Source organism: Nannobrachium achirus (assembly GCF_963921795.1).
Source record: "Nannobrachium achirus genome assembly, chromosome: 4".
Taxonomy (NCBI): Eukaryota; Metazoa; Chordata; class Actinopteri; order Myctophiformes; family Myctophidae; genus Nannobrachium; species Nannobrachium achirus.
The window spans coordinates 24,689,627-24,714,882 of NC_137813.1; the positions used below are offsets into that span (position 1 = coordinate 24,689,627).

At 42.9% G+C, this 25,256-nt stretch overlaps 1 protein-coding gene across 1 annotated transcript; it reads left to right on the forward strand.

Annotated features, from left to right (window-relative positions):
• Window positions 1–9,534: 9,534 nt before the first annotated feature.
• On the forward strand, window positions 9,535–24,982 carry pecam1a (platelet and endothelial cell adhesion molecule 1a; the record flags this gene model as incomplete). The annotated part of the gene is made up of 16 exons (XM_080723167.1): window positions 9,535–9,595; window positions 10,045–10,068; window positions 12,137–12,433; window positions 13,309–13,602; window positions 14,283–14,549; window positions 14,892–15,173; window positions 15,628–15,921; window positions 17,555–17,746; window positions 18,152–18,241; window positions 19,011–19,143; window positions 19,311–19,378; window positions 20,909–20,962; window positions 21,392–21,487; window positions 22,226–22,282; window positions 22,930–22,952; window positions 24,236–24,982. The coding sequence occupies 16 exons, from the start codon at window positions 9,535–9,537 to the stop codon at window positions 24,461–24,463; spliced, it is 2,460 nt and encodes an 819-aa protein (XP_080579293.1). The 3' UTR covers window positions 24,464–24,982.
• Window positions 24,983–25,256: the final 274 nt, after the last annotated feature.

Sequence of the window (25,256 nt, forward strand, 5' to 3'; positions counted from 1 at the left end):
TTCTGAAGATTCCACTATAGCGTTTTATTTGGCATGTCATTTAGCAAAAAACACAATTTTCATGAACAAAGTTGGAAAATGCAAAAAGCGGGAATCATTTTGAATCAACGTTGTAACCTAGGGCACCTAATGGCCTCTGAGCTTGCTGAGAATGTTCTGGCTGTTGCACAAAGGCAACAGAAAAGCATTAATTCTAAGCAATGCATATGCCAATCTAGGCATATGCATCATTATATATTTCAAATTTTCTGGAAGATATATATACATGTTTTTTTGTATTCCACTACAATTATTTGACCTGCTTCATCATATTCCTGCTGTAGCATATCAGCAAACTTAAATCCACCTCCACCCACCTTTTTATGCCAGTCTATCAAACAGTGACATTGTTGCTCTGTTCTTTAGTACCGGTCTCCCTGCCTGTGGCATTCCATGCAGGCTATGCAAATATAAGGCAGGGAGATACCAGAACAGTGACATGCTGCCAAACATAATAAATGCTTCAATGTTGCAATTAAATTACCGTTTTAATATGCAATTAATGTTTTTTTTTTTTTTTGTGTGCTCCTGAGAGAAATACTTTAATTAGATTAGTATCAATATAAATAGCAGAGGGAAGATTGCTGTTCGCTATTGAAGGTTATTTGGAAGGTGCTCAATTGCCTAGGTTTGGAGTCGGAGACAATCAGGGGAAGGGGAGACACCTGGCCATTGTCTCCCCAAATGACCTGCCCTCTCCTCTCCATGCTCTGTCTCTTCATTCCTTAGAGCTTTTCTGTTTTGTTCTAGTTTAATTGCTTTTGTTCAGCCTCTGTTATAATGTGCAGCAAGTTTCCCTACCTGGTTATGTTGGAAACTACATTGCTTTACTTTATATCTTCACAAATGTTATAAAAATGTCACACAAATCGGTATACATGATCTCTATAGTCTTAGAGATGTATTCCATCCTGATTGGCTAAGATTGACATCTAAAGTTGCAGGAGTGGCTCGTTTTGAACAAAATGCCGCAAATCATGAACGCAGTGTCCGATTGCGGTGAAACTTTGCATGCACATTCGCACTGCGCTGAGGAACAAATGCCACCCTTTTAACATTGCCCTATCATAGCGCTAACAATAACCTACATGACCTGGTGGAGACCTGTGTTCCGAGGAGCACTTTTTCTAGTTTTCAGATATTTTCCCAGATGTTTTGTGATAAGCAATGGTCCCTTACTATAAGGCCATTTTTCTATAAAGCTTATTGCAATATGAACACATAAGATTATGTGTTAAGTTGCATGCAAGGGACAAGTGGTGAGTATAATGGAGAGTTCTAAACCAATTTGTCACGGAGAGAGAGTGAAAGAGAGTCGTCTTAATAAGATTTAATTTTGTGGAGGACGGTGAAACTCGATCAGACTGAGAGAGGAACAGGCGAGAGAGCAAGTGTTTGAGAGAGATACAGAAACAGTATAAAGCCCAATTTATGCTCCGTGCATGAGACATGATACAGAGAGCTGAAGTCATCTAATTTAATTAGTGAAAATAATATGACGAAGTCAAAAGAGAGAAAAGAAAGTTATAACGAGTGAAAGAAGTGTGAAAGAGTAAAGGAGAGGGAGGCCTTTAGCCAAAGCAGAGCAGCAGTTCCCACTGTGTATGGTCTGGACAGGACCAGCAATTGGCCCACATAATTGCAACATGCATATTGAACAGTAGTTTTGTAGTTTGCGTGAAAACAATGAAAATGTACACTATTAGGTTATCAAAATGACAATGTTTAGATAGTGGTAACTGTTTTGAAAGCATTAGTCTCACATACCCAGCCATATCGGAGATATGCATTTGGTAAATGGTGCATTTATATAGCGCCTTTATCTAAAGTGCTTTACAGTGTGCATTGCATTCATCCATTCTCACACACACATTCAGACACCGACTAAGACACCAACCTGCTCATCGGGAGCAATTAGGGGTTCAATGTCTTGCTCACGGACACTAGAGGCCTCTCTACCTACCCTTGAGCCACAAAAAGTATTTGCCAAAAGTATAGTTTTTTTGTATCCCTTTTTTTATAGTTTTTTTGTCAGGCAAATCTTGTTTACAGGTTACAAGTATCTCAACCGAACCGACAGTTCCACCCACCAAGGGGCATGGATATTGTAACAATCTTCCTTGTCTTGACACACAGACACACAGACGGGGCAAAAACATACTCTCCCTGCTGCCTGGTGGAGATAGAAAAGACGGTGCTGAAGACAGAGCTAATTGAGTTATTTTGAGGGATTCACTGATATCTCCCTTATCCTTTTCTGTATTTCTCGGACTCTCTCTCTCAACCATGATGTCATCCTTCCTCCACGTTTCTCTCTTTTTGTTTGTTTGTCATCCCTAATCTCTCAAGAACAGATTCCGGAATCTTTTTTGCTTATGGGTTCCCAGATTGGTCTCTCCTTATTTGCCATATGGGGGCGGACCTCCATTCAGAAACACCCCCACTTAGAAACACCTCCATTCAGAAACACCCCCAATTAGAAACAGGTTAGGGGCAGATTAAAAAGAATCTTATGGTGATAAACCTGCCCCATATTTGCATACCGTGACTGGTACCCCACTACGTCGGCAGGAGTGAAATACAATCATAACTGCGTGGTGCCAGACCAAATGTGCAGAGGGTGTTTTTTTGTTTTGTAATGACTGATTCGTCTGGGTTCCAGCTAGATCTAAATCTAACCTAGGCTATATAACATTTTGTAACATTATTCTAGTTACAGGGAGGCTTCTGCTTTGCAGCCTGCAGCGGAGCCAGAGTCAGCTTGACAAGGCTGAGAGGAGGGCAAGACTGTTGGCAGCGGTGCCGAGGGCATCCACATCAATAATACAGCTTCTCTGCACCCAACAAGATGTACCCATGTTGATGCTAGCACCGCAGGCTACCATCAATCACTCTGCTCACTTCAAGCCCTTAAATGGAATGCATAAAATGCACTGTAGATCCCCAACGCCAGTGAGTTTACAGACAGGTCAGTGATTTTGTTTTGTCCTGGGTGGAGAGAGAAGATAATTTTAACATGCCAACATTGCCAAGTAGACAGTGGTGAAAACATAAGTAACATTTACACAAGTATAATGTACTCAAGTACACATTTGGGGTACTTTTACTTTACTTGAGTAAATTTACTAAATTATTACTATGATTATTTGAAAACTTTATTTAGGCTACTAGTTACTAGTTATACTTTGAAGATTTGGATCAGTATTCAAATAACATACATCAACCACTTAAGCCCTATGTAATCTATTGAAAATCTAAATCTACAATTTGCCCCGCAGACACTTGGTTGGGCGAGGCCCAGCGTCTGTGTCTGCTAAAGCATTGCCAGCCAGGTGGCAGTGAGAGCACGTCTCTCCCCTTGGGGACCCTGAGGACGTCCATGAGGTGGATCATGGCATGAACAATCGGGACCTCAGCTGGATCATTTGCTAAGGCATCTTGCCCCATGTGTCACTCCAGCTCAGTTCTGCTCACAGTGCAGACATGCCCTCGGTGCCAATTAGAAGCCGCAGCCTCAGCAAAACTGTGCCGCAATGCCAGACGACTTTTATGACATGACAGAGATGTGCAATAAAAAAAACGTGGTGCAGCGATGACGCTCCGTTGAGTTTTATTTGTGCGAGTGAACGCTGCTGTATTATATGGTTAAAAAGATGTTGTATGATGTATGCATGTCCAGTTGCATGGTATTATTAAGGTGCATTCAGACCAAATCCGTGGACACACAGTCTAAACGCATTGACCACAATTCTGTCAGCCTCCAGTCCACATGGCTGTTGTTGATTGACAGTCACTCTGTTGGATCACTTCCCTGTCATTTCCCACAGCCACACCTACACGCAGAGCAGCGCTGCTTTCATTGGCTTCACAGAGCTCATGGACAAACAAGATTTGAATAGTCGGTTGAGATGGACTTTAATATATCAGTACTTCCTGCTTTCGGTACTTTAAGTACTTTTGATACCAATACTTTTGTACTTGAATTCTATACTTTTACTTGTAACTGAGTATTTCTACATTGCAGTATTGATACTTTTACTTAATTAAAACATTTGAGTACTCTTTCCTGCTCAGGACACCTGGCTTGAAACCGAAACAGTCCTGGGCAAACCAGGCCGTCTGTGGTCACTGGTCACTGGCCACTGTAGCTAAATACATCAGTTACATATGTCCCCAATTGAGACACTTGTAGGCCCCAAAATGAATAGGAACAGACACATTAGAGCGGACCTTAGAGCGGAGTAGACGCTCAGTGCCAAGCAATGTTATGTCAGAGCTCAGCTCAAAACATCTAGTCATGAACAGCAGCCAATATCCAATCACCATGAATGAGGAAATTCCATTACCAGGGAGAGAGAGAGAGGGGAGAGCAATTTGACCGCGAGGAATACAAAGCAAAGAGGTGTTGCTACCATGACAGAATGCTAGCCCTGCATGACTCAACGCTTCCAACAGCCACAACAGAATACGTGAACAGTGGTGGGAAAAGTACTCACATTTAAATAAGTAAAAGTATCAATACTGCAATATGGATATACTTTGTTACAAGTAAAGGTCCGGAATTCTAAATATTACGTGAGTAAAAGTGTTGGCATCAAAATGTACTTAAAGTACCAAAAGTAAAAGTACAGAATGCTTGAAAATAGCTGATCTACAATCTCACAACGCATCGCGATGCGACGCTTTGTGAGCTTGTAGATCAGCTATTTTCAAATAGCCTTGGTATAAAATAGGGCCAAAGTGGTTAATGTAAGTTTTGTAATATTATAATCTGCAAAATCGTAACTAAAGTTTTCAAATAAATGTAGTGAGTGAACGAGATGTAGTTGAGTAGAAGTAAAAGTATTGGAAATTGGAAATACTCGAGTAAAGTGCAAATATCTCAAAATTGTATAAGTGCAGTACTTACAATTAAATGTACTTACACCATGACGTGACAGACTCCATAGCTCCATCTGTGACCTCCCCCACCGCTGTAGCGATGGGCGAGGTCACATGGGGCCGGAGAGACTTCTTTAGCCAAGAACACGTCCTTAGTCATTGAACATGATTCATTCATCAAGATATACACAGCGGGTGACTATCATTAGCTGCTTTGACTTCTGTGTCCTTGAGAAGGCCAGTAAAATCCACTCTCCGCAGTAGGTCACTTTTAATGAACATCAGGGCGAGAAGATTAAGCCTCCCATGAACTAACCTGGATTCCAGAAGAATCTGTCATTGCAAAAAAAGAAAAAGAAAAAAAAAGGCAGATTTGGTCTGGTACAGCTCAGTTGTGATTGGATTTTACTCCTCCGAAGTAGTGAGGAACCAATCAGGACCCAGTATGCAAACATGGGGCGGGTTTATCACCAGAGGCTTGTTTTTTAATTCTGACCTTGCAGGTTTCACACAGAAATCCCATAATCTGTCTGGCCATGCCAGGCTACCCATGAACCATCATAGAAATGTGCCGTTTCAACTCTTCAGTATTTACTGTTTTTTTCTTTTCTGTAAATGTCCTGTAAATGCATTTTTTTTCCACAGGTTTCTTTCCCTGTTTTGCCTTTCACATGTTTATGGAGAATGGAGCGTATTTTTGCAGAAACTCGCAAATGAAAAGACAACACTCCATTCCCATTGAAAAGCAGAATCCACCTTCATAGATAGATTTAACTTTGAAGTCAGAGAAGGTCATAAAATAGCAAAAATAGCTGATCTACAAGCTCAATGTTCTTAATATCCCCTGAAAATCTACTGTAATTGCCAATGGTAGTTTTGAAATGGCACATGTGTAGATGTCTTTCTTTCTTTCTTTCTTTCAACAGAGCAACGCTAAAAAAGAGAGCTCAGCATTTGTGTCAGGTTGGTGTAAGGTAAAGCTGTATCCAGGGAAATTATATGTTAATTTTAATCAGAGATTGTTTCAGGGCTCAGAATTGCATCATTTATGTAGGCCTATGGGCAACGTTACAGTATTGTGTAATTAAAACAATGTGTTTCATGCACATGCAGCAGGGAGGAGGGGAACACATTTGCAAGTGTTAATTGAAATTGAACTTAATCTTGTGGAAAAAGACAGTCTGACTGCCTACAATTAAGAAATAGGTACAAAAAACCTGGGAGGGGGGCTAGACCAGGGGTCTTCAACGTTTTCAGGCCAAGGACCCCTTAGTTGAGAGAGAGATGAAGCAGGGACCCCCACAACCTTTTCAGATATTCCATATCGTTTCATTGTTTGACAGCACAATCATCAGTGTATTTTGGATTCATGTCAATTAGTGTTTTCAGATATTTGAACAGTTGAACCGTCAATACTTAATAAACTTGACCTTTCGCTCTGTACTTAGTCTGCTCTTTTTCCCCTACCCAAAACTCTTTGCCGAAAATAGCCGATCTGCAAGCTCACAACGCCTCGCAGCGTGAGGCGTTGTGAGCTTGTATATCGACTGTTTTTGTCTAAAGTTCTCAGAATATGGACACTAGGGTTCAAGTAGTTAATATAAAAAAGATTTGGAGGAACCCTAGTAACTCTGAGGACCCCCTGTTGAAGACCCTTGATGTATACTAAGCAATGTATGTGTGTGTGTGTGTGTGTGTGTGTGTGTGTGTGTGTGTGTGTGTGTGTGTGTGTGTGTGTGTGTGTGTGTGTGTGTGTGTGTGTGTGTGTGTGCGCGCGTTGCCACCTTCTACAGGTGCTCTGCCTCTGCACAAAGTGAATTAGAGTTGCATGCAAGCAAGTCTGTTTTCTGTGAGAGCCTTGAGCACCCCTCAGTGGTCAGAGGTAAGTATTGCAATTGGGGTGTACTATTGCTTATCATGACAGAAAGGCCAGGGGCAGGGGGAAATCATGTTGCATCTTTGAAGCTAAAAAGTTGTTATTCAATTAAAGGTAGGTTAACCCTATATTGGGATAGCAGTCATTGCTATAGAGTGTTTGTTCAGTAGTAGCATATTCCCGTCGGTCTGTCTCTCCAGCTCTTTAATAATACATACATAAATGATTTTTTATTTTCAGGTAATCAAGAGAGAGTAGGCTACACGTTTATCAGCTTAGTTTTTATAGTGTTCCAGTTCCAATTTTGTCTGCCAATCCTTGTGTAAACGATACATTTGGCAAACACATCAAACTATACAGCAGACGACGAACCACCTACAGATAGTCTATACATCATCATAATAATAATCGTCCTTATCCCTTTTATGCCCATATATGGAGATCCCTGATGTCATCTTTAAGCACATCTTGAAATAAATGCCCATATATGGACATACTGTGTCAGTCTCCTGTGGTCTATGACGTCAGACATCTATGATATATCTATAGTAGGGCCTACTTATCCGACTTTCTTCCAACTTTATTTCACCACGCTTCTCCTCCCAGTTTTGGTGGAATCTCTATATCTGACTTAATTTGCAAGCTTGTTTTAAAAGCAGCGGTTCAAAATGCAACAATGTGGACTTCCTGGTCCTTATCGTAGGCTTTCCTTAGTGTCTTTGCATACCTTTTCTTTTCCTGTGTCAGGCTGTGAGATGAGTTTTTAAGCCTGTTAAAATAATATAAGAAATTCCTACTTGTAGGCTACAGTTTTACAGCAGGCCAGGGTAACAAAATGTGCTGTATTACTGCATTCAAAGTCATGATCATGATAATGATCAATCCCCCAGGTCATTGTATATGTCTATGCACTCACCGTCCATTTCAGTATGATAGTGACAACATTCCCACATCGCCGCTTAATAAATGATAGTAGCAAGAAGTTTGATTGAGATTTCCCTGCTGTTTTACTTGGAGAAGAACAGGCAGTGCCAAAGATGTTCTGTTTTGTTCAGTTCTGTTTTGTTTTAGGTGGGACCGTGGGAGGTGTGTGAGGAGATTTTCACATGATGTTGTGATAAGCTTGTTATCTTTTGGAGCAGGGCGCTGTTCTACAAATTTATCTTGTGTGAGAAATTCAACATCAATGTCTCTTCTGAGACAATTCAACTTAGTTCAAGTCAAGTCAACTTAGGCTAAGTGCATTAACCACTTTCAACCGGGCATCCCTATTTTAGGCATTTCATTTCATTAATTAAGACTTTTATGACAAAGCCTTGGCCCTCCCAAACACCCCGCACCTCCCCGCCCTCATTGTATGTATGGTGCAGTGGTGATGTTGAAAATATCCGGTGATACAGCAAAGGTGTTACAACCACACTCTCCCCTGGACGATGATGCGTAGGTCCAGAGGCCAATGAACTCATATTTCTCTTTCTGAGCCTAATTATTCAAAAAACTACAGATTACAGAAAAACCACTGAATGTTGAAAGCTTAGATTTCTTTGGTGTAATTGAGGTCAGGAAAACAAAAAAAAACATTAAAATTTAAAACAAAATTGATGTCATAGGACCTTTCAAGGCAAACATGTCACGTGAGCCGGTAGATCAGCTATTTTCGCACAACACTCATATGGCAAAGTACAAAAGTGGCTTAAACTGATTTTCAACTAAAATAGTTGAACATCCTCTAGTGTTGTTGTACTGTCACTCTAACCCTCATGGCTGCAATGGCTATAATACTATTTAAATACGGGTCCATTTGGTTTCATTTTACAAGGGTCCATTTGGTTACCAACTCTCCATCATTTAACTGGGGACCACCTGGCTGGAAGCCCCTCAAAGACCACTGGTTGAAAACCACTATAGCCCTACAATATACACACTGGTAGCGCCAGCTGCAATGTTGATAATAATGAGGCCAGCGTGTGTTGATGCTGGAATATCCTGATTCCAGAGGAAGCCGCTACCATTTCCTGGTCAATCAAGCAACACGACAGGGGCACACGATAAGACCAAGAATGGCCACTATGCGCATGCACATACTCCCCCCCCCCCACACACACACACACAGGGGCGTCACAAGGGGGGGGGGGAGTGGGACTGAGTTACTAGGGCCCAAGGTGGAGGGGCCTTAATTATTTTATACTTTAGCTATTGAAAAATAGCAGATATACAGAAGATAGATTTAGATCTGCTTTTGAAAAGTCGTGTTTGCAAATGTATTTTTTAAGCAAACATTTGTAACTCATATTTTCCTTCTGGGGGGTCCTTGAGAACTAAATATTTTGAGATGGGATTTGAAATATTCAAAGACACAAATTGTCACGATTTTTCAAAAATAGCAGATCTACAAGCTTGCAGCGTGGCACTTGTGAGCTTGTTTATCTGCTATTTTTCTATAGTTAAAGCACAAAATAATGCGTAGTAATGCGTTCCCAGTCTAAATGGGTTAAACCTCCTCCCGCTACGAAGAACATTCATGGGGGGCCCACAGTGAATCCTTTTGTACCCATGGCCCAGAATTTGGTGCGACACCCCTGCACACACACATACACACACAACCTTCCCTTCCACATACCCCACCTCTCCTTCCTTGTCCACGGCCCACCCATACGGTCCGTCCTTGTGAGTGCCCTCATGGTCCCAGTCTGCTGTTTGGCAGTGTCTTCCAACACTCTCTCAGGCCATCTCTCACGATGGACTCTGGACTACCATACCAGCTGCTGCTACTTCTGGCCACCGGACTCCTGAACTTTGGTAAGGACCCACCATGGTATTATGCTCTCTCTGTGGCTCTTGAGGACATGCGTTCATTCTGATTATCCTTTATTCCAGCAGATTCCTCTGTACTATTAGGTTGTGTTAGTAGTATTGAGTATTTTTGCTTGTGTTTGACATGGCGGTGAGATACTTGTACTTGTAGCACTGACTAGCATCGACTGTTATGGACACTTTTGTTTGGCACTGTATAGTTTGTGCTTAAGTATTGCTATTTGCTTTTTTAAGTATGGCTGTTACACTTATGAGCGTTGACTTTACTGTACAGTACACTGTTCATTCTTTTCATACTTCTCTGTAACTTTGTAAATATCCTTAAACTGCTGTGCTGCCTCCAGGCGACTGATTTTCCCCCTTGGGATAATAAAGGTATATCTATCTAGACTCACAATTTATTATTCTCTTGTTTGTTTGTCCCCCCCGAACAGGTCAATGCGCTGAAGATCAGTCGTGTAAGTATAACATACAATTACTCTTTCACTATACAGCACTGGTTCTCAATGTGGTGTCCAGGGACCCTCAGGGCACCTTGAGGGGGTTACAAACGGACTCTTACAGGTTTGTAACTCTCAGAGATGCGGGGGTCTCTGAACTTGAAAGGATTGAGAACCCGCCACACTACAGAGCTGTGAGGGATCCTTTTTTTCCCCTGTCTTTTGGAGTCTGTCAGATAGTTTGAGATTGACTGATCCTTATTTTATGGAGCAAGATGGCTATTTTTACATCACACACACACACACACTAAACGTTAAGAGTTATTTTGCACAGGAAATGGGCGTTGTACAAAGCCTCATGTCATGGTTAGATTCATTGGAGGTATTTTTAGCTGTGATTGTGCGGCTGCCATGCTGCGCTTTGTGTCGGCGTGGGAATGAACACTGTGAAGGCCTTTTGAAGCATGGGGAGCCAGCATGTACCTGCTCGTCCTCCCAGGGCAGCTTTTTCATCATGCTGTTTTTGGAGCTCATGGGTGGCTCTTTGGAAGGGAAGTCTGTGTCACAGAGCTGTAGTACAATATTGTTGTTGTCGGGTGGAAATCATGTATGTCCAAAATCAAAACGTTTTGTATTTATCATTTTAGAAATTATTTAAAATAGTGAAAATAGCCGATCTACAAGCACACAACACCTCGCGATGCGAGGCGTTGTGTGCTTGTAGATCTGCTATTTTCACTAGTTCAGTCTTGTATGATGAACGTTACGAAACTTCACGAAAAAACATGCATTTGAAACTTGGAGATACGAGGTTTCTGCCCGACAGTGACGATATCTATCCACAGCAGCTGAAGCAGACTCAGATGCAGCTGCCATAAGTATTTCGGGTCCATTGCCCTGCCTAAGCTTTCTCGTATACCAACGAGCCGTGTGGCCATTCTGAAAGCATTAGCACAGCGGTTTCTCAGAGTGGGATCCGGGGACCCTCAAGGTTCAAAACGGACCTGTAACAGGTCTGTAACGGAGTGTACAAATGGAGCCAAATTCCGTTTGCACACTCTCAGAGTTACGGATGGTCCTTGAAATTGAAAAGAAAAAGGTTTGAGAAGCACTGCATCGGAAGAAGAACGTGGGTTGACGTGTCAGGCACGTTACTTGCGTTGTGTCGCTGCTGAGCAAGAGAGAGCTGAAGGCAGGACAAATGTACAGGAGCAGGATGTCACTGTCCGGCAGAAACCTCGTATCTCAGAGTTTCAAGTGTGTATGTATTTTGGTAAATGAAAGCCCTACTTCATTATACAAAAGTGTCACACAAAAGTAGTGAAAATAGCAGATCTACAAGCACACAACCCCGCGCGACGTGAGGCGTTGTGTGCTTGTAGATCGGCTATCTTCACTAAAAGGATAAATACAAAACAAACCTTTTTTTGGACGTACAAGGTTTCCACGCAACAATGACGAGGAGACTCCCCAGGGACGGGCAGGTCAGCCCCTGTTTGTTGGAGCCCTTTCCTTCCTGCTTACTGTGTGCTGAAGAAGTGGAGCTGAGGGGGACGGAGGGGGGACGGAAGGGGGGGGGGGCTCATCCAGACGCCACCTGGATGTCGGAGAGAATAATAGAACAATACAATGTTCCTTTCATGACCCTGACGACAGCAGACTTGGCTCTGGCACTTACGTTATTGATTTTCATGGTTGTCGTCATCGTTGCACATGTGAAATATCATCACTGTCGGGCAGAAACCTTGTATCTCCAAGTTTGACATTTGTATGTTATTTTATTTTTTTGTAAATTAAAGCCCTACTACTTCATCATACAAAAGTGTCGCACAAAAGTAGTGAAAATAGCAGATCTACAAGCACACTTGTAGATTGTCTATTTTCTCTATTTTAAGTTTTTAAAATAATAACAAAAAACAAAGGTTTTATAGGTTTCCACCCGACAACGACGACATACTGTTTGTATAATGCTAACACTCCTGTGTGTGTGTGTGTGTGTGTGTGTGTGTGTGTGTGTGTGTGTGTGTGTGTGTGTGTGTGTGTGTGTGTGTGTGTGTGTGTGTGTGTGCGCGTGTACGTGACACAGCGCTATACACCATTGACACCGTGGAGCTCAACGTCACCCCCGGTGGGGAGGTGGACAGCGGAACACCGGTGACCCTGCGCTGTGAGGTCAGCGTGAGCCACGACCCCCAGCTCCACCTGACCCACAGGTTCCACTTTGTGCAGAACGACGTCTCCGTCTACTCCCTCAACACCTCGGAGGCCAGCGCCCTGTACCCGCTCCGCCCGGCCAGGGCAGCCGACTCTGGGAAGTACGAATGTCTGGTGGAGGTGGAGGAGAAGAGCCGAAGGAGCGTCCCCCGGGAGCTCCTCGTCAAAGGTGCGATTGACGATTGATTATTATACAACAGGTAGCTGATTGGTTGAAATAGCTACAGTACCCCTGCTTCAAACCAGCATGAAGGCACTGGTCTGATAAATTAAAACTCTTATGACATGCTGTTTTTACCAAACATAAAAGTCTTTGTCCTGGTCCTCAAATTAATGTTTTAACTGACAACTCCTCACTGAGGCCTTTTTTCCAAAAATATGTTAATTACAATGAGGGTGTAATCATAGGCACAATCATCACCACTGCTTCCGGAACTCGGCTCCGCCGTTCGTTCTTGCAGCAATGCTGTCGTCCCAATAACCACGGTAAAGCACACCCGCACACCCTCTCGTGTAATATTGTTAAATCGACACCTCCGTTGGCAAGGTCATTATTTTTTTTATGGAGATATTTGTTTGTATTTCGATGATTCCTTAAAGGGGAACTAAGTCTGTGTGTAGACAAACACATTCCCCCTCCCCCTATGACAGGCATCAAACAGGTAGTTGTCTTTGATGCTTTCATTGATAAGAGAGATCACTAACGAGCACTTGACACTTTGATGGCCCAATCAATTACCTCAGTGCACAACCTCTTTGAAGTTCAAAGGGAGCAATTAAGAGCTCTGACCACCTCCCCCTGACAAAAACGTCCCTCCAAGGGATGAATGTCAACATAAACAGTGGAACAGAACCAAAATACAGCCAGGGGGATATATCATTCTGCAAGGAAACACCCCAGCACAATAATATAGTGACTGATGAAGGGAAATGACTGAAATGTATATACCGGTACATATATATTACAAATAGTCTTAAAGTTACCTATAGTTTCCCTTTAATATTTACATATATTATTTTTCAATTCCTGTTGACTCTTCCAAGGCCTCCAGACCCCTGGGCTGCAGTTGAGTAACACCACGTTGTTTGAGGGCGTGGAGATCACAGCCACCTGCACTGCTCCCGAGGAGAAAGGCTCGCTGCTCTTCTACTTCTACCAGCAGTCCAGGGGAGAGACGAAGAAGCTCAAGCAGGTGGGACCCAGCGGGAGCACGTCGGAGACCAAGCTGGTGCTGAGGCAGGTCGGAGACAGCCTCCTGTACTGTGACTATGACATCACCACGCTCCAGGAGGCCGGAAGATCCAACGCCAGCAACAAGGTTCAAGTGATTGTCAGAGGTGGGGGTGCCGCCCTGTTGGCTCAACCCGTTAACGCACTGACAAAGAGATTTGCAATGGCCTCTGGCCTCTCTTTCCTCTTTTTGCTAAATAAAACATACATCTCATAAAACAGGGGTCTTCAACAGGGGGTCCGGGACCCCTAGGGGGTCCTCAGAGTTACTGCAGGGGGTCCTCCAAATCTTTGAGTGATATCAACTTTTTTTTCTCCTTTTTTATATCAACCACTTGAACCCTAGCGTCCATATTCTGAGAACTTTAGCCAAAAAAATGTGTGGGCGTTGTGAGCTTGTAGATCGGCTATTTTCGGCAAAGAGGTTTAGTGTAGAGGGGGAAAAGTGCAGAATAAGTACAGAGTGAAAGGTCAAGTTTATTAATTATTGACGGTTCAAGTGGTTAAATATCTGAAAACACAAATTGACATGAATCCAAAATACACTGATGATTGTGCTGTCAAACAATGAAACTATATGGAATTGGAATCTATGATAAGGTTGTGGGGGTCCCTGCTTCATCTCTCTCTCAACTAAGGGGTCCTTGGCCTGAAAACGTTGAAGACCCCTGTCATAAAATATAATGTTGTTTGAGAGCTGTGGCATCAAAACAACAAACACTCAGATATGGATACTGCTTTTTTCTGATGCCATCAACCAATCGAGTTTTTTTTTCATGTTCCTCAGCACTCCACATTTCCCCTGTCATGAACGTGTTGCCGTCCACCGTTGTCTTTGAGGGAGACGTCCTCGAGGTGGTCTGCAAGGTGGTGCACCCCCCTGTCAGCCCGCCTGTGGAGGTGTTCCTGAACAAAGACAAGCGGGTGCTCAAGAAAGCCTCCGTCAGCCTCGTCCATCGTTACGAGGTGCAGTCGGGAGACTCCGGCGAGTTTGTGTGCAAGGCGGAGTGGGGCAGCACGCAGAAAGAGACGCATCAATTTGTCCGCGTCAAAGGCGAGTACCGGACAACTTGTGTGTCTTTTCCACTAGAAAAGTCTGCAAACTACAGCCTCATCACTGTGACTGTGACTAGACAATAAGGCATGGCAGGCAGGCAGTAGTGGTGGAAAAAGTACTTAAACTTTATACTTTGTGCAGGCAGGCAACAAGGCCTTGAGGCTTGTGGGGCCTGCCACAGCGAGCCATTTCCAAATTGCACACATTGGCGGGCTAGCTAGCTATAGGACAGCGAAGGCAATGAAAATGACTGAGGATTGTGTTTGAAATATCGAGGCCTCATTAACTGATTTTAGTGTTCCGTCTGACTTTTTTCCCACTCTCTTGGAATCTGAAAAGATCTGTTTTCAGCCCCACACCTGAGGATGGAGCCCATAGACGTGTTTGAGGGAGAGCGTTTGACACTGAGCTGCTCTGTGCCCAGCTACGCGTCGGAGAGGATCAGCAACGAGTCCATGGAGTTCTCCATCTACAGAGGCGACATTCGGCTGACCATGACGGAGATATACATCACCACTGCACAGTCCTATATGAACGGCAACTACACGTGCCGGGTCAAGGTCGTTGACCGCGGCCAAACTTTTGAGAAAGACAGCAAGATGGTTGTTCTGAAGGCCAAAGGTAGGCCTGAATTTGTCAGATTTACACTTTCCATGTGCCAAAAATAGTCCAGATGACCAGATGTTTCAAGCAAAAAGGGGAACTGAGAAAAGGAAAAAATGGAACTGAAATGTGTACCGTAGGCCTAATTCAATGCGTCATAGAAGATGAGTCATATTATAGATGAACTGTAATGAACTGTCTATATCAGTCGTTCCCAAACTTTTTAGCTTGTGACCCAAAAGAGAAATTATATGTTTGCCCGGGACCCAAACAGCGGATCTACAAGCTCACAACACAGCGTGAAGTGACGCATTTTTTTCACTACCTCTTAAACTTCTAATTTATGGATTTCTTTTGCTAAGTGTTTGGGGATCAGCGGTCTATATCGTCTGTTTCTGTGTCCTCATTCTCAAAGCTTCTTCTCATGCCCCAAACCTCCCTGTCTCCCCTCTTCCTGTTCCTTCTCTCCCAGTTCCTGTCTCTAGGCCCATGCTGAGTGTGGTCGGCAACAGGCTGGTGGTGGGGAAGCCCTTCCAGGTGCGCTGCCACAGCCAACGTGGCAGTCTGCCCATCACCTACAAGCTGTACGGCCCCTCGCGGATGCAGAACGTCATGGTCGTGAGCAGGCCGGAGGACGAGGCCGTCTTCAACGTTTCAGCCATCCAGAAGGCGGCAGACGCCCAAAGGTTCCTCTGCCACGCCAGTAACAAAGAGGACAGTCCCTCCATGGCCAGCTCTGGATTGATCCCAGACAAACAGATCATAGGTGTGGCAGCCCAGCCGCAGAGATATAATACATAAATATATAACAGCGGTCAAATTGAGACTGTGATGATAGGATATAACAGGCGATACGTTTAATCGTTTCACCCTTTTCTGGAACTATAATAAGGTCTGAATATTTGAATGAATGAATGCATCGTTTATACTATGACGAGGTTGGGGGGCATGCATTTTGATTTGCATGCATGCAAGTGGCTAAATATGTCCTTTTAGACACAATAAGCCCATTCTCAAGATGCACCGCAATCTTTCATGGGCAGATGTGACTTATGGGGGCTGGTGTAAATAGTAACAAAGAAACCCACCCACTGAAATCAAAATACTAAAATCGCTAAAACAATAGAAAGCAGTAAATGAAAACATTTTAACACTCATCTTTTCTTTTCTCTAATTACAATCTAAAATATAGCTGCAAGCAGCGATAAAGTGGCCAAGCCAGGAAAAAGTAGGAAAGGAAAAAAGCAGCGGAAAAAAGCAGGAAAAGCAAGAAAAGTGGGAAAAGAAATCAAAGAAAAACTAGAAGCAGTGTTCTTCCGAGAACAGGTCTCCGGCAGGGTAGCTAGGTTTTTTGGCCTCCTGGTGCTGCTATAATAGGCCAATGTGAAAAGGGTGGCACGTGTTCTTGGGCCTTTCATGGCAATCGGACGCTGCATGCGTGATTTAAGGAATTTTGTTCCAAAAATGTGTTATGCAAACGTTGACCCGCTGGTGGCGCTATAACAGGCCAATGTGAGAAGGGCGGCATCTGTTCTTTGATCTAGTGGGAATGTGCATGCAAAATGTCACGCACATCGCAGGCTGTGTTCATGAATTGAGGCGTTTTTGGCCACTTTATCGCTGCTTGCAGCTATATTTATTATGATTGTTATTTTGTGTGTGGACTTCATAGGCATGTTAGATAAAGGTCCTTGGATTGCGTGCAAAATGTTTCATGCAAATTGCAAAAAGATCCTGGGATAGAAATGGGTTTAATCGTTTTACAAACTGCTCAAATCTTACCCCCCCTTTGGCCAATTGGGGTAAGATTGGTTTCAGTGATATTTGGACTAACCCTCTACAGTATTTCATCATGAAAATGTGACTTTGCATGTATGTTTTAGAGGCAGAAGAATAACTTGCATAAAAAAATCTAAGGGGCGGAGCTTACTTGACAAATACATAGATGTGTTCCTCTTGAGTCAAGGCACGCTTGTAAGCAAGTTGCATGTCTTCAAGCCAAACAAGGCATGACTTATGCCTGTTTAAAGTTTGAATTTCCCATAAAGTTTGAACGCTTCCCATAGCACCCCCCCCCCCCCCCCCTCTACATCGTTGCCAAATGTCATGAACATGTGACTTTGCGAGTTTCCTAAAAAGCGACTGCACGTTCAAGCCAGGACAGCAAAAGTGGCGGAAGAATAATAAGAAAAACACCAATATCAATAAGTGGCCTCCGCCACTCCTTGGCCTGGCCACTAAATATGAACCCTTGTTGTAAAAAAACAAAGTTGTCCTTCGGTGCGCCCTGTGAGCTTGTATATCTGCTTTTTTTCAACAGCTAAAGCATAACATGGTTAAAGTGGTTCCAGGTCTTAGTGAAAGATCGTAGTACTTTATTCCACCTCTGTCCCCCACAGAGCCTGTGTCCAAGCCCGAGTTGACCCTACAGCCCAACACAGAGACGGCCACGGAGGGCCAGGACCTGACCATGGTCTGCAGCGTTCAGAGAGGCACCCTTCCCATCAACTTCACCTGGTACCACGACCAGAGGTCCCAGCCACTGCACACCAAGATCCTGGACGGGACCAAAGGCTCCTACGTCATCAAAGGTAGGGATAGGACAATAGCTGTTACGTTATTGTCGTTTATCGTTAAGTTGTCCTACGTCATGCACTGGGATCAATTCAGCTTTTTATTTGCCAAGCTGCATATCCCGTACCACTTAAACCCTCTATAAATGGTAAAACGGTACTGTAAAGAACGTACTTGATGATGCAGTCTTTTTTTTCACTCTCCACCAAAATTTACATTGGCTATAAATAGACGATCTACAAGCTCACAGTGTTGTGGAGCTTGTAGATCGGCAATTTCTTATTTTTTTTGGCAAATTTTACCCCCCAGAATAATGGATGTTGGGGATATTTAGATTATCGCGATAATATCATAAATCGCAATTATTTTGGTCACAATAATCGTGATATGAAATTTTCACATTGTCCCATCCCTAATCAAAGGTGTCCGAGGGGAAGATGAAGGCGGATATTACTGTGTGGGAAACAACCAGGCCAACGACAGCAAGAGGAGTTTCATCGTCACAGTCGGAGGTGTGTTTGCTTAGCGTGGCTTTCAGCAGTTACGCATTTGCAACAATTTGTTAGTTCGCAGTAAAGCGTACGCAGTAGTCTGTGTATGGATATGAAAGAGAAAGAGAGAAATAGAGTAATAGTGAGGCGCAGCACTGTTCTTTTTTTTAAGATTCCTTTTGGGGGGGGCTTTTATGCCTTTATTGGATAGGACAGTAGACTGACAGGAAATGTGGGGGAGAGATGGGGAGTGACATGCGGCAATGGTCGTCTGGATCGGGAATCGAACCGGCGACGCCGCCAGGCATACATGACAGTAGGCCAGTGGGCGCCCCCACGCGCAGCACTGTTTTATATGGGAATAAATCAGCACTTTCTATGCCGTGGGAAAGTGATAGGAGTGGAGCGGAGTTATAAACAGTGGGTGAGATTTATTTGCCAGCAAAGTGAACCTGTGTTTTGTAAACTTTTTGAGTGATGTTATCTGGGTTGTAAGGCTGCACAACAGAAATGTGAAGCTTTTAGTCTTGCCTCACTTGACATTACAATATATAATATAAATGGTAATGCAGAATTCATTTCCCAGTGGATTCCTTGTGACTTGCTTTAGTGCAACCACACTTGCACTGAAGCAATTTCTCAGAATTGTACCTTTCTAGTTCACTTTTGTTTTTACCCGAATTGAAAACGGCAATGTTTTGTGAACCTCGGGTCCAGAGGTTCTACTGCTACTGCTGATATGCCACGGACGCTGCATCTCAATCCATTACTCTTGTATTTGTGCACACAGTGAAACAGGCTGGCTGGAAGAAAGGTTTAATCGCAGCCTTCTGCATCCTGCTGCTCACGGCTGTCATACTCGTTATCATCATTAAAAAGGGCCGTTGCCCGCTGAGGAGGAAAAGAACGGGCGAGCTGTCTGTGTGAGTAAGGCCCTTCCTTATCGCTCTTATCAAGACGCTAGAGAATGGTTTCACGCTGAAGTAATGTGATTTACAAGACAAGGTGCCTGTGGAAAACGCCCATGTCAGAGCTTCCTGTTTCAGAGTGCTGATTGTGTTTTCATGTCTGCGCGCCTCCTCCTCTTTAGGAAGTCTGCCAGCACCAAGACTGAGAGGCTGAGCCTCACCCAGGCGGAGGTTGTTCAGGCTGCCAACGGTCAGTATGGTGTAAAGTAACCTCACACTTGTAAATTGACTTTGGGTACACAGAAAAGTGCTATATAAATTCCAGATATTATTATTATTATTATCATTATTGTTATTATTATAAGTGCATTTACTCAAGTACTGTTACTTCTACTCCACTATATCTCTGAGGAAACTATTGTACTCCACTCCACCACAATTCCACAATTGTTTGAAGACTTAATTACTAAGTTACTTTTAGTTTTAGATTTGTATTACTAAACTAACCACGTATATATATTTTTTCTTTTTTTCTTTTTTTTGCTATTTGAAAATAGACAATCTACAAGCTCACAACGGGCCGTGTGAGCTTGTAGATCTGCAATTTTCAAAATATTTTTATAGAAAACTTGAAATTTGACATCCTGTGTCCCATTTTTGTGAATGAGTCATTTTACCTTTGGTACTTTAAGAACATTTTGATGCCAATGCTTTTGTACTTTACTAATGTCAATTCTGAATACCGCACTTTTACTTGTAGTATGTCTACATTGTGGTATTGATACTTTTACTAAAGTAAACAAATTTGAGTACTTCTTCCACCACTGCAAACGGTGAGCCCTGCTGTGCCGACAATGGCCCCCTCCACGGACTGCACATTAACACAGAGACAGTCAGGGCGGAGAGGAAAGGGAGAGGAAGACCATTTATAATTAAGTTGTGCATTTAGCTGACTTATCTAGAGCAGTGGTTCTCAACCTGTGACCCAAGGGAGTCCCCAAATGATTAACTTAATGTGCAACAATGTTTTCTCACTCAACAGTAAACAAACCAACATAAAGCTTAAGTATATAGAACATTTATAAAGTGAAAATGTAAGGACTTTTTAACACCTCTGAAATGACACATTAAACATTGGCCAAATTGTCAAATATTAGAGGCAGAAATTGTGAAAATAGATCGGCTATTTTTACAATAGAACCGTGTTATACAAAATGTAATCTTATTTTGGAGGTTGCGGCCTGAAAAGGTTGAGAACTTCTGATCTAAAGCAACTTAAGGTCAAGATCGGAGTAAATGGCATGAACCCTTCTCAAACAACAACAGTGGAGGTGGTCAAGTAAATAGAGTAGCCTACCAAGAAAATGAAGTGCTAGTACAAAATAAAAGGATAACAGGGGGAAAGAACTTAGTATCTGACTAAATAACATTCTATCTAAATCACATTTTGAGCATTTGTGGACAAAGCAAAGAGCATACATCTATATTAACCGTGGTTTTAAGTAACTAAGTACATTTACTTAAGTGCTGTAGCTAAGTACAATTTTGAGGTATTTGTACTTTACTTGAGTATTTCCAATGTCTTTACTTCTACTCCACTACATCTCGGATCCAAATATTGTACTTGTATGTACTACAATTATATATAATCTTTAGTTACTTTGCAGATATACATGATTATAAAACATACATTAACCACTTTAGCCCTATACTATACCTAGGCTATTTACGTGTCGCTTGTAGATCGGATATTTTCAAACATTTTGTCTTTCCTGCGCAGTCACTCCAGGGGTGATGGGGCGGAATGTCTGGAGCGAGCATGTGTCTGGCTCTGGTGAGTATTCATCCACTACAGACGTATTCATTTTTAACACAATTCACAGACAAAACTAAATAATGAGCTTTGAATGGTTCGGTACATTTTTGATTAAGGCCCTTTCAAGTCACTCGAAATGTAATTATGCTGCCTGCAGCAATGCGTGACAAGTGTAATGTAATTTGTGTGTTTGTGTTTGTTAGCAATATATCTTCAGATTTTATGAAACTTGGTGGGAATGATCAGCTGGCTGCCCCAGAGTGCTGAGTTTAGGTCAATTGAGAGCTCAAGAGATGTTAGTGCAGACAGGGTTCCAGGCTATACAGGAATACACAAATGATAAAATGTAATTAGCTCCAGGCTCGGTTTGCATGTGCTTATAATCAACCATGTACATTCCCAATGCTGATGGCTCTATTGTTGTTGTTGCTGGCTTTTGTGCTACAGAGTCTGATGACCAGAACAGCGTGGTTGTGGTCCCTGCAGAAGAGCCTGAGACACAATACACTGAGGTCCAGACCCGACCGGTGGATCCTAACAGAGGTCCATAAACAGTATATCAAACATATCATTTTCCAAATGTCTGTCTGTCTGTCTGTCTGTCTGTCTGTCTGTCTGTCTGTCTGTCTGTCTGTCACAGCGTTTCTCCTCAGTGGCTGGAGCAATTGATCTGAAATCGCATCACCATTAGCATATGAACACACCTGACATAACTGTGAAGCCCGTTTGTCACTTTCACAAATCATATGCTGTATATTAGCATTTCTATGGTGTATCTACTATCTATTCTGCATCTAGCATGATGCTTATCTATTCTGCATCTAGCATGAGGCAACATGTTTAACCAGCTGTGTGTGTGTGTGTGTGTGTGTGTGTGTGTGTGTGTGCGTGCGTGCGTGCGTGCGTGCGTGCGTGCGTGCGTGCGTGCGTGCGTGCGTGCGTGCGTGCGTGCGTGCGTGCGTGCGCGCATACGCGCGCGGGGTGGGATGGGGTGGAGGGGGTGTTACAGAAAAATCATGCAGATTGGTAGCAGTATCTCTGTAGCCATTAAACGAAACGGGTATTTCTTACATTGATGCCCATAACCCACACACTGCACATCATTTCGGAGCTCATATCTTTGAACGGGTAAGGGCTAGTACAGTATATATATCGGTTCAGTGTAATGCCGACACATGCAATTGTCCTTTCAGACAGTTGACTGAGTCAGATTTTTTTTATCTGGTTTCTAGTTGTGCCCTGAATAAATATTTATATGTGTACCTCCCTGTTCCACCATAGCTCCGGTGAAGAAGGGCACGGACACAGTGTACAGCGAAGTACGGAACTCCAAGCAAGGTAAGACTAACATCCTGTTCGCCATTGATCAACGGCCTCGCGTTACGCAGAGCTAGCGGCGCTTTTGAAATTTAAAAAATGCGCCAGGAAAGGGGATCGGCTCCAACTGTAAACATCTGCATTGTTTGGTGAAAGAACGTCCCATTAAAAGCAACAGAAAGCCAAACGCCAGGTGTCCACTTCCTGACCTCGTCAAAGGCAACTTCCTGCTCCCACAATCAGACCCATACACAGAGTCCATCCGTCAAGAGGGCAGAGCAACATGGCCCATTGTTTTTAACGTCCTAGGAAAATAAAGTCAACCGTCCAACATTTTGTCCATTGTTGAGCCACTGGACGACTCCTTAAGGGCTAAATGTCAGCAGTGCTGGTAGCAAACAATGATACAGCACGAGGGAAAGGGCACACAATGATGGCCTTGGATTTTCTTCGACTCTGTCAAACAATGGACATGGAGCAGGGGAAAAAAAGATGACTAGCATAATACACGTTAGCGTGCCTAAAGTGATAAGCCCCCCTAGTAGTAGTCTGTCTTCTGGAGTCTTCCTGGGTTTAAAGGAGTGGTGGCAGTGAAACTACAGTAGCTCACATCTAATCAACTGACTCCCACCATTTCCTGAGCTTGTCTTCTGGCCTTGTTTTCGCAGGTGCCCCTGAGCAAGCTGACAGTGTAAGTAGAGCCACGTGCTCCTCCGCATTTACACACACACACACACACACACACACACACACACACACACGCACGCACGCACGCGCACACTCACACGCACGCATGCACAGTGCACACTCCTTTATATCGTCATTGTCGGGTGAAAACCTTATATGTCCAAAACCGTTAGTTTTGCATTTATCATTTAAAAAATGATTTAAACTAGTGAAAACAGCCGACCTACAAGCACACAACGCCTCGCACCGCGAGGCGTTGTGTGCTTGTAGATCTGCTGTTTTCACTACTTTTGCGCGACAGCCTTGTATGATCAAGCAGGGCTTTACTTTGCGAAATAACGTACAAATATGAAACTTGGAGATACGAGGTTTCCACCTGACAACGACGATATTCACTTCATATGGAGAGAAAGTACAATGCTGGGACATGTCCTATAAATAATCACAGCTATTGATCCTCACGAGGACATTCAGCCGTCAACGTTTTCCTGTTTGCAGACAGACAGGTAAAATGTCCCAGGTAATCAAATACATTCTGTCTCAGCTGTTTGGTCCAACCATGACAGGTCATGTTCTTTCACTGCAGGAACACTGGCGCTATCATTGCTCCTGTTCTCCTACATTCTTGTTAAGCCGGTTGTGAGCTTGTAGATCTGCTATTTTGGGTGCACGACACCACACAGCAACAAAGTATATCAAGCTCTTTACTTTCCCTAAATATCTAAATAAATAAATGATAATGTAGAGCAGGGGTCTTCAACAGGGGTTACTTAGAGTTACTACAGAGGGTCCTCCAAATATTTGTGAGATAGAAACCTTTTTTCTCCTTTTTTATATTAACCACTTGAACCGTAACATCCATATTCTGAGAACTTTAGCCAAAAATAGCAGATCTACAAGCTCACAACGCCTCACGCTGCGAGGTGTTGTGAGCTTGTAGATCGGCTATTTTCGGAAAAGAGGTTTGGTGTAGAGGGGGAAAAAGAGCAGACTAAGTACAGAGTGAAAGGTCAAGTTTATTAAGTATTGACGGTTCAAGTGGTTAAATAGCTGAAAACACAAATTGACATGCATGAATCCAAAATACACTGATGATTGTGCTGTCAAACAATGAAATTATGAAAAGGATGTGGGGGTCCCTGCTTCATCACTCTCTCAACTAAGGGGTCCTTGGCCTGAAAACGTTGAAGACCCCTGACTTATAGAGTTATTCACAGAGATCCTAGCCTAAACGAGAGCTCTGTTTTTACCACTCAAATGACATGTGTTCCTGCCCTCTCTCCGCAGGGGTCTGTTGAATATGCCCAGCTGAATCGAGACGATGATCGCCACGACCACCACGACCACAATGAACATGGTGACCACAGTCACGCTCACAGTGACCATGGCATCCAGGGAGGCCAAGCAGATGACCATATAGCAGATGACCATATAGATGACCATATAGATGACATAGATGACATTGAAGTCGCTGAGGGTGGTGAATGCAATGGTGACCCAGCACCAGACTGTTAACTCCTTTGTATCCAGCGGTGGAAAAAGTACTCACATTTTTTTACTTGCGTAAAAGTACAAAAGTATTTGCATCAAAATGTACTTAAAGTACCAAAAGTAGAAAGTACTCATTAAGTAGAATGTCCCATTTCACACGTTTTCAAATGTGAAAATGTATAAAAAATATTTTGAAAATAGCACATCTACAAGCTTACAATTTGTGCGCATCGTGAAACATTGTGAGCTTGAAAATCGCCTATTTTCAAATGGCCGAAATGTATATAGGGCTTAAGTGGTTAATGTATGTTTTGTAATAAAAATAAAAATCTATAAAGTAACTAGTAACTCAAGTTTTCAAATAAATGTAGTGGAGTAAAATTACAATATTTGGATCTGAGACATCGAGTAGAAGTAAAAGTACTGAAAATTGGGAATACGCAACTAAAGTCCTGGGACTTGAAGTAGTACAGTACTAAGTAAATATAATTACCGGTAGTTACTTTACACCACTGCTTTTATCAAACATGAACAGGTATTTATTCTCAGGTCTATCCCTTTTTCTCTCTCCCCCACTGATTTTCTTTTTTTCTTTCTTTTTTTTTTTACTATAATTGAAAACAACTTTTGATGTAAAAAAAACAACAAATAATTGCTGTACAATATGAATGTACTTGTTTTGCCATTCAGGAAGGACAAATAAAGAAAATCTTTTGTTTCGTACATGTGCATTCCTCGGTGAGTGATCGCAGTTCTTTTGCCCTGAGAACACAGAGAGGGGATATGAGTTGTGACCCACAGGAAGAGGCATTCAAAT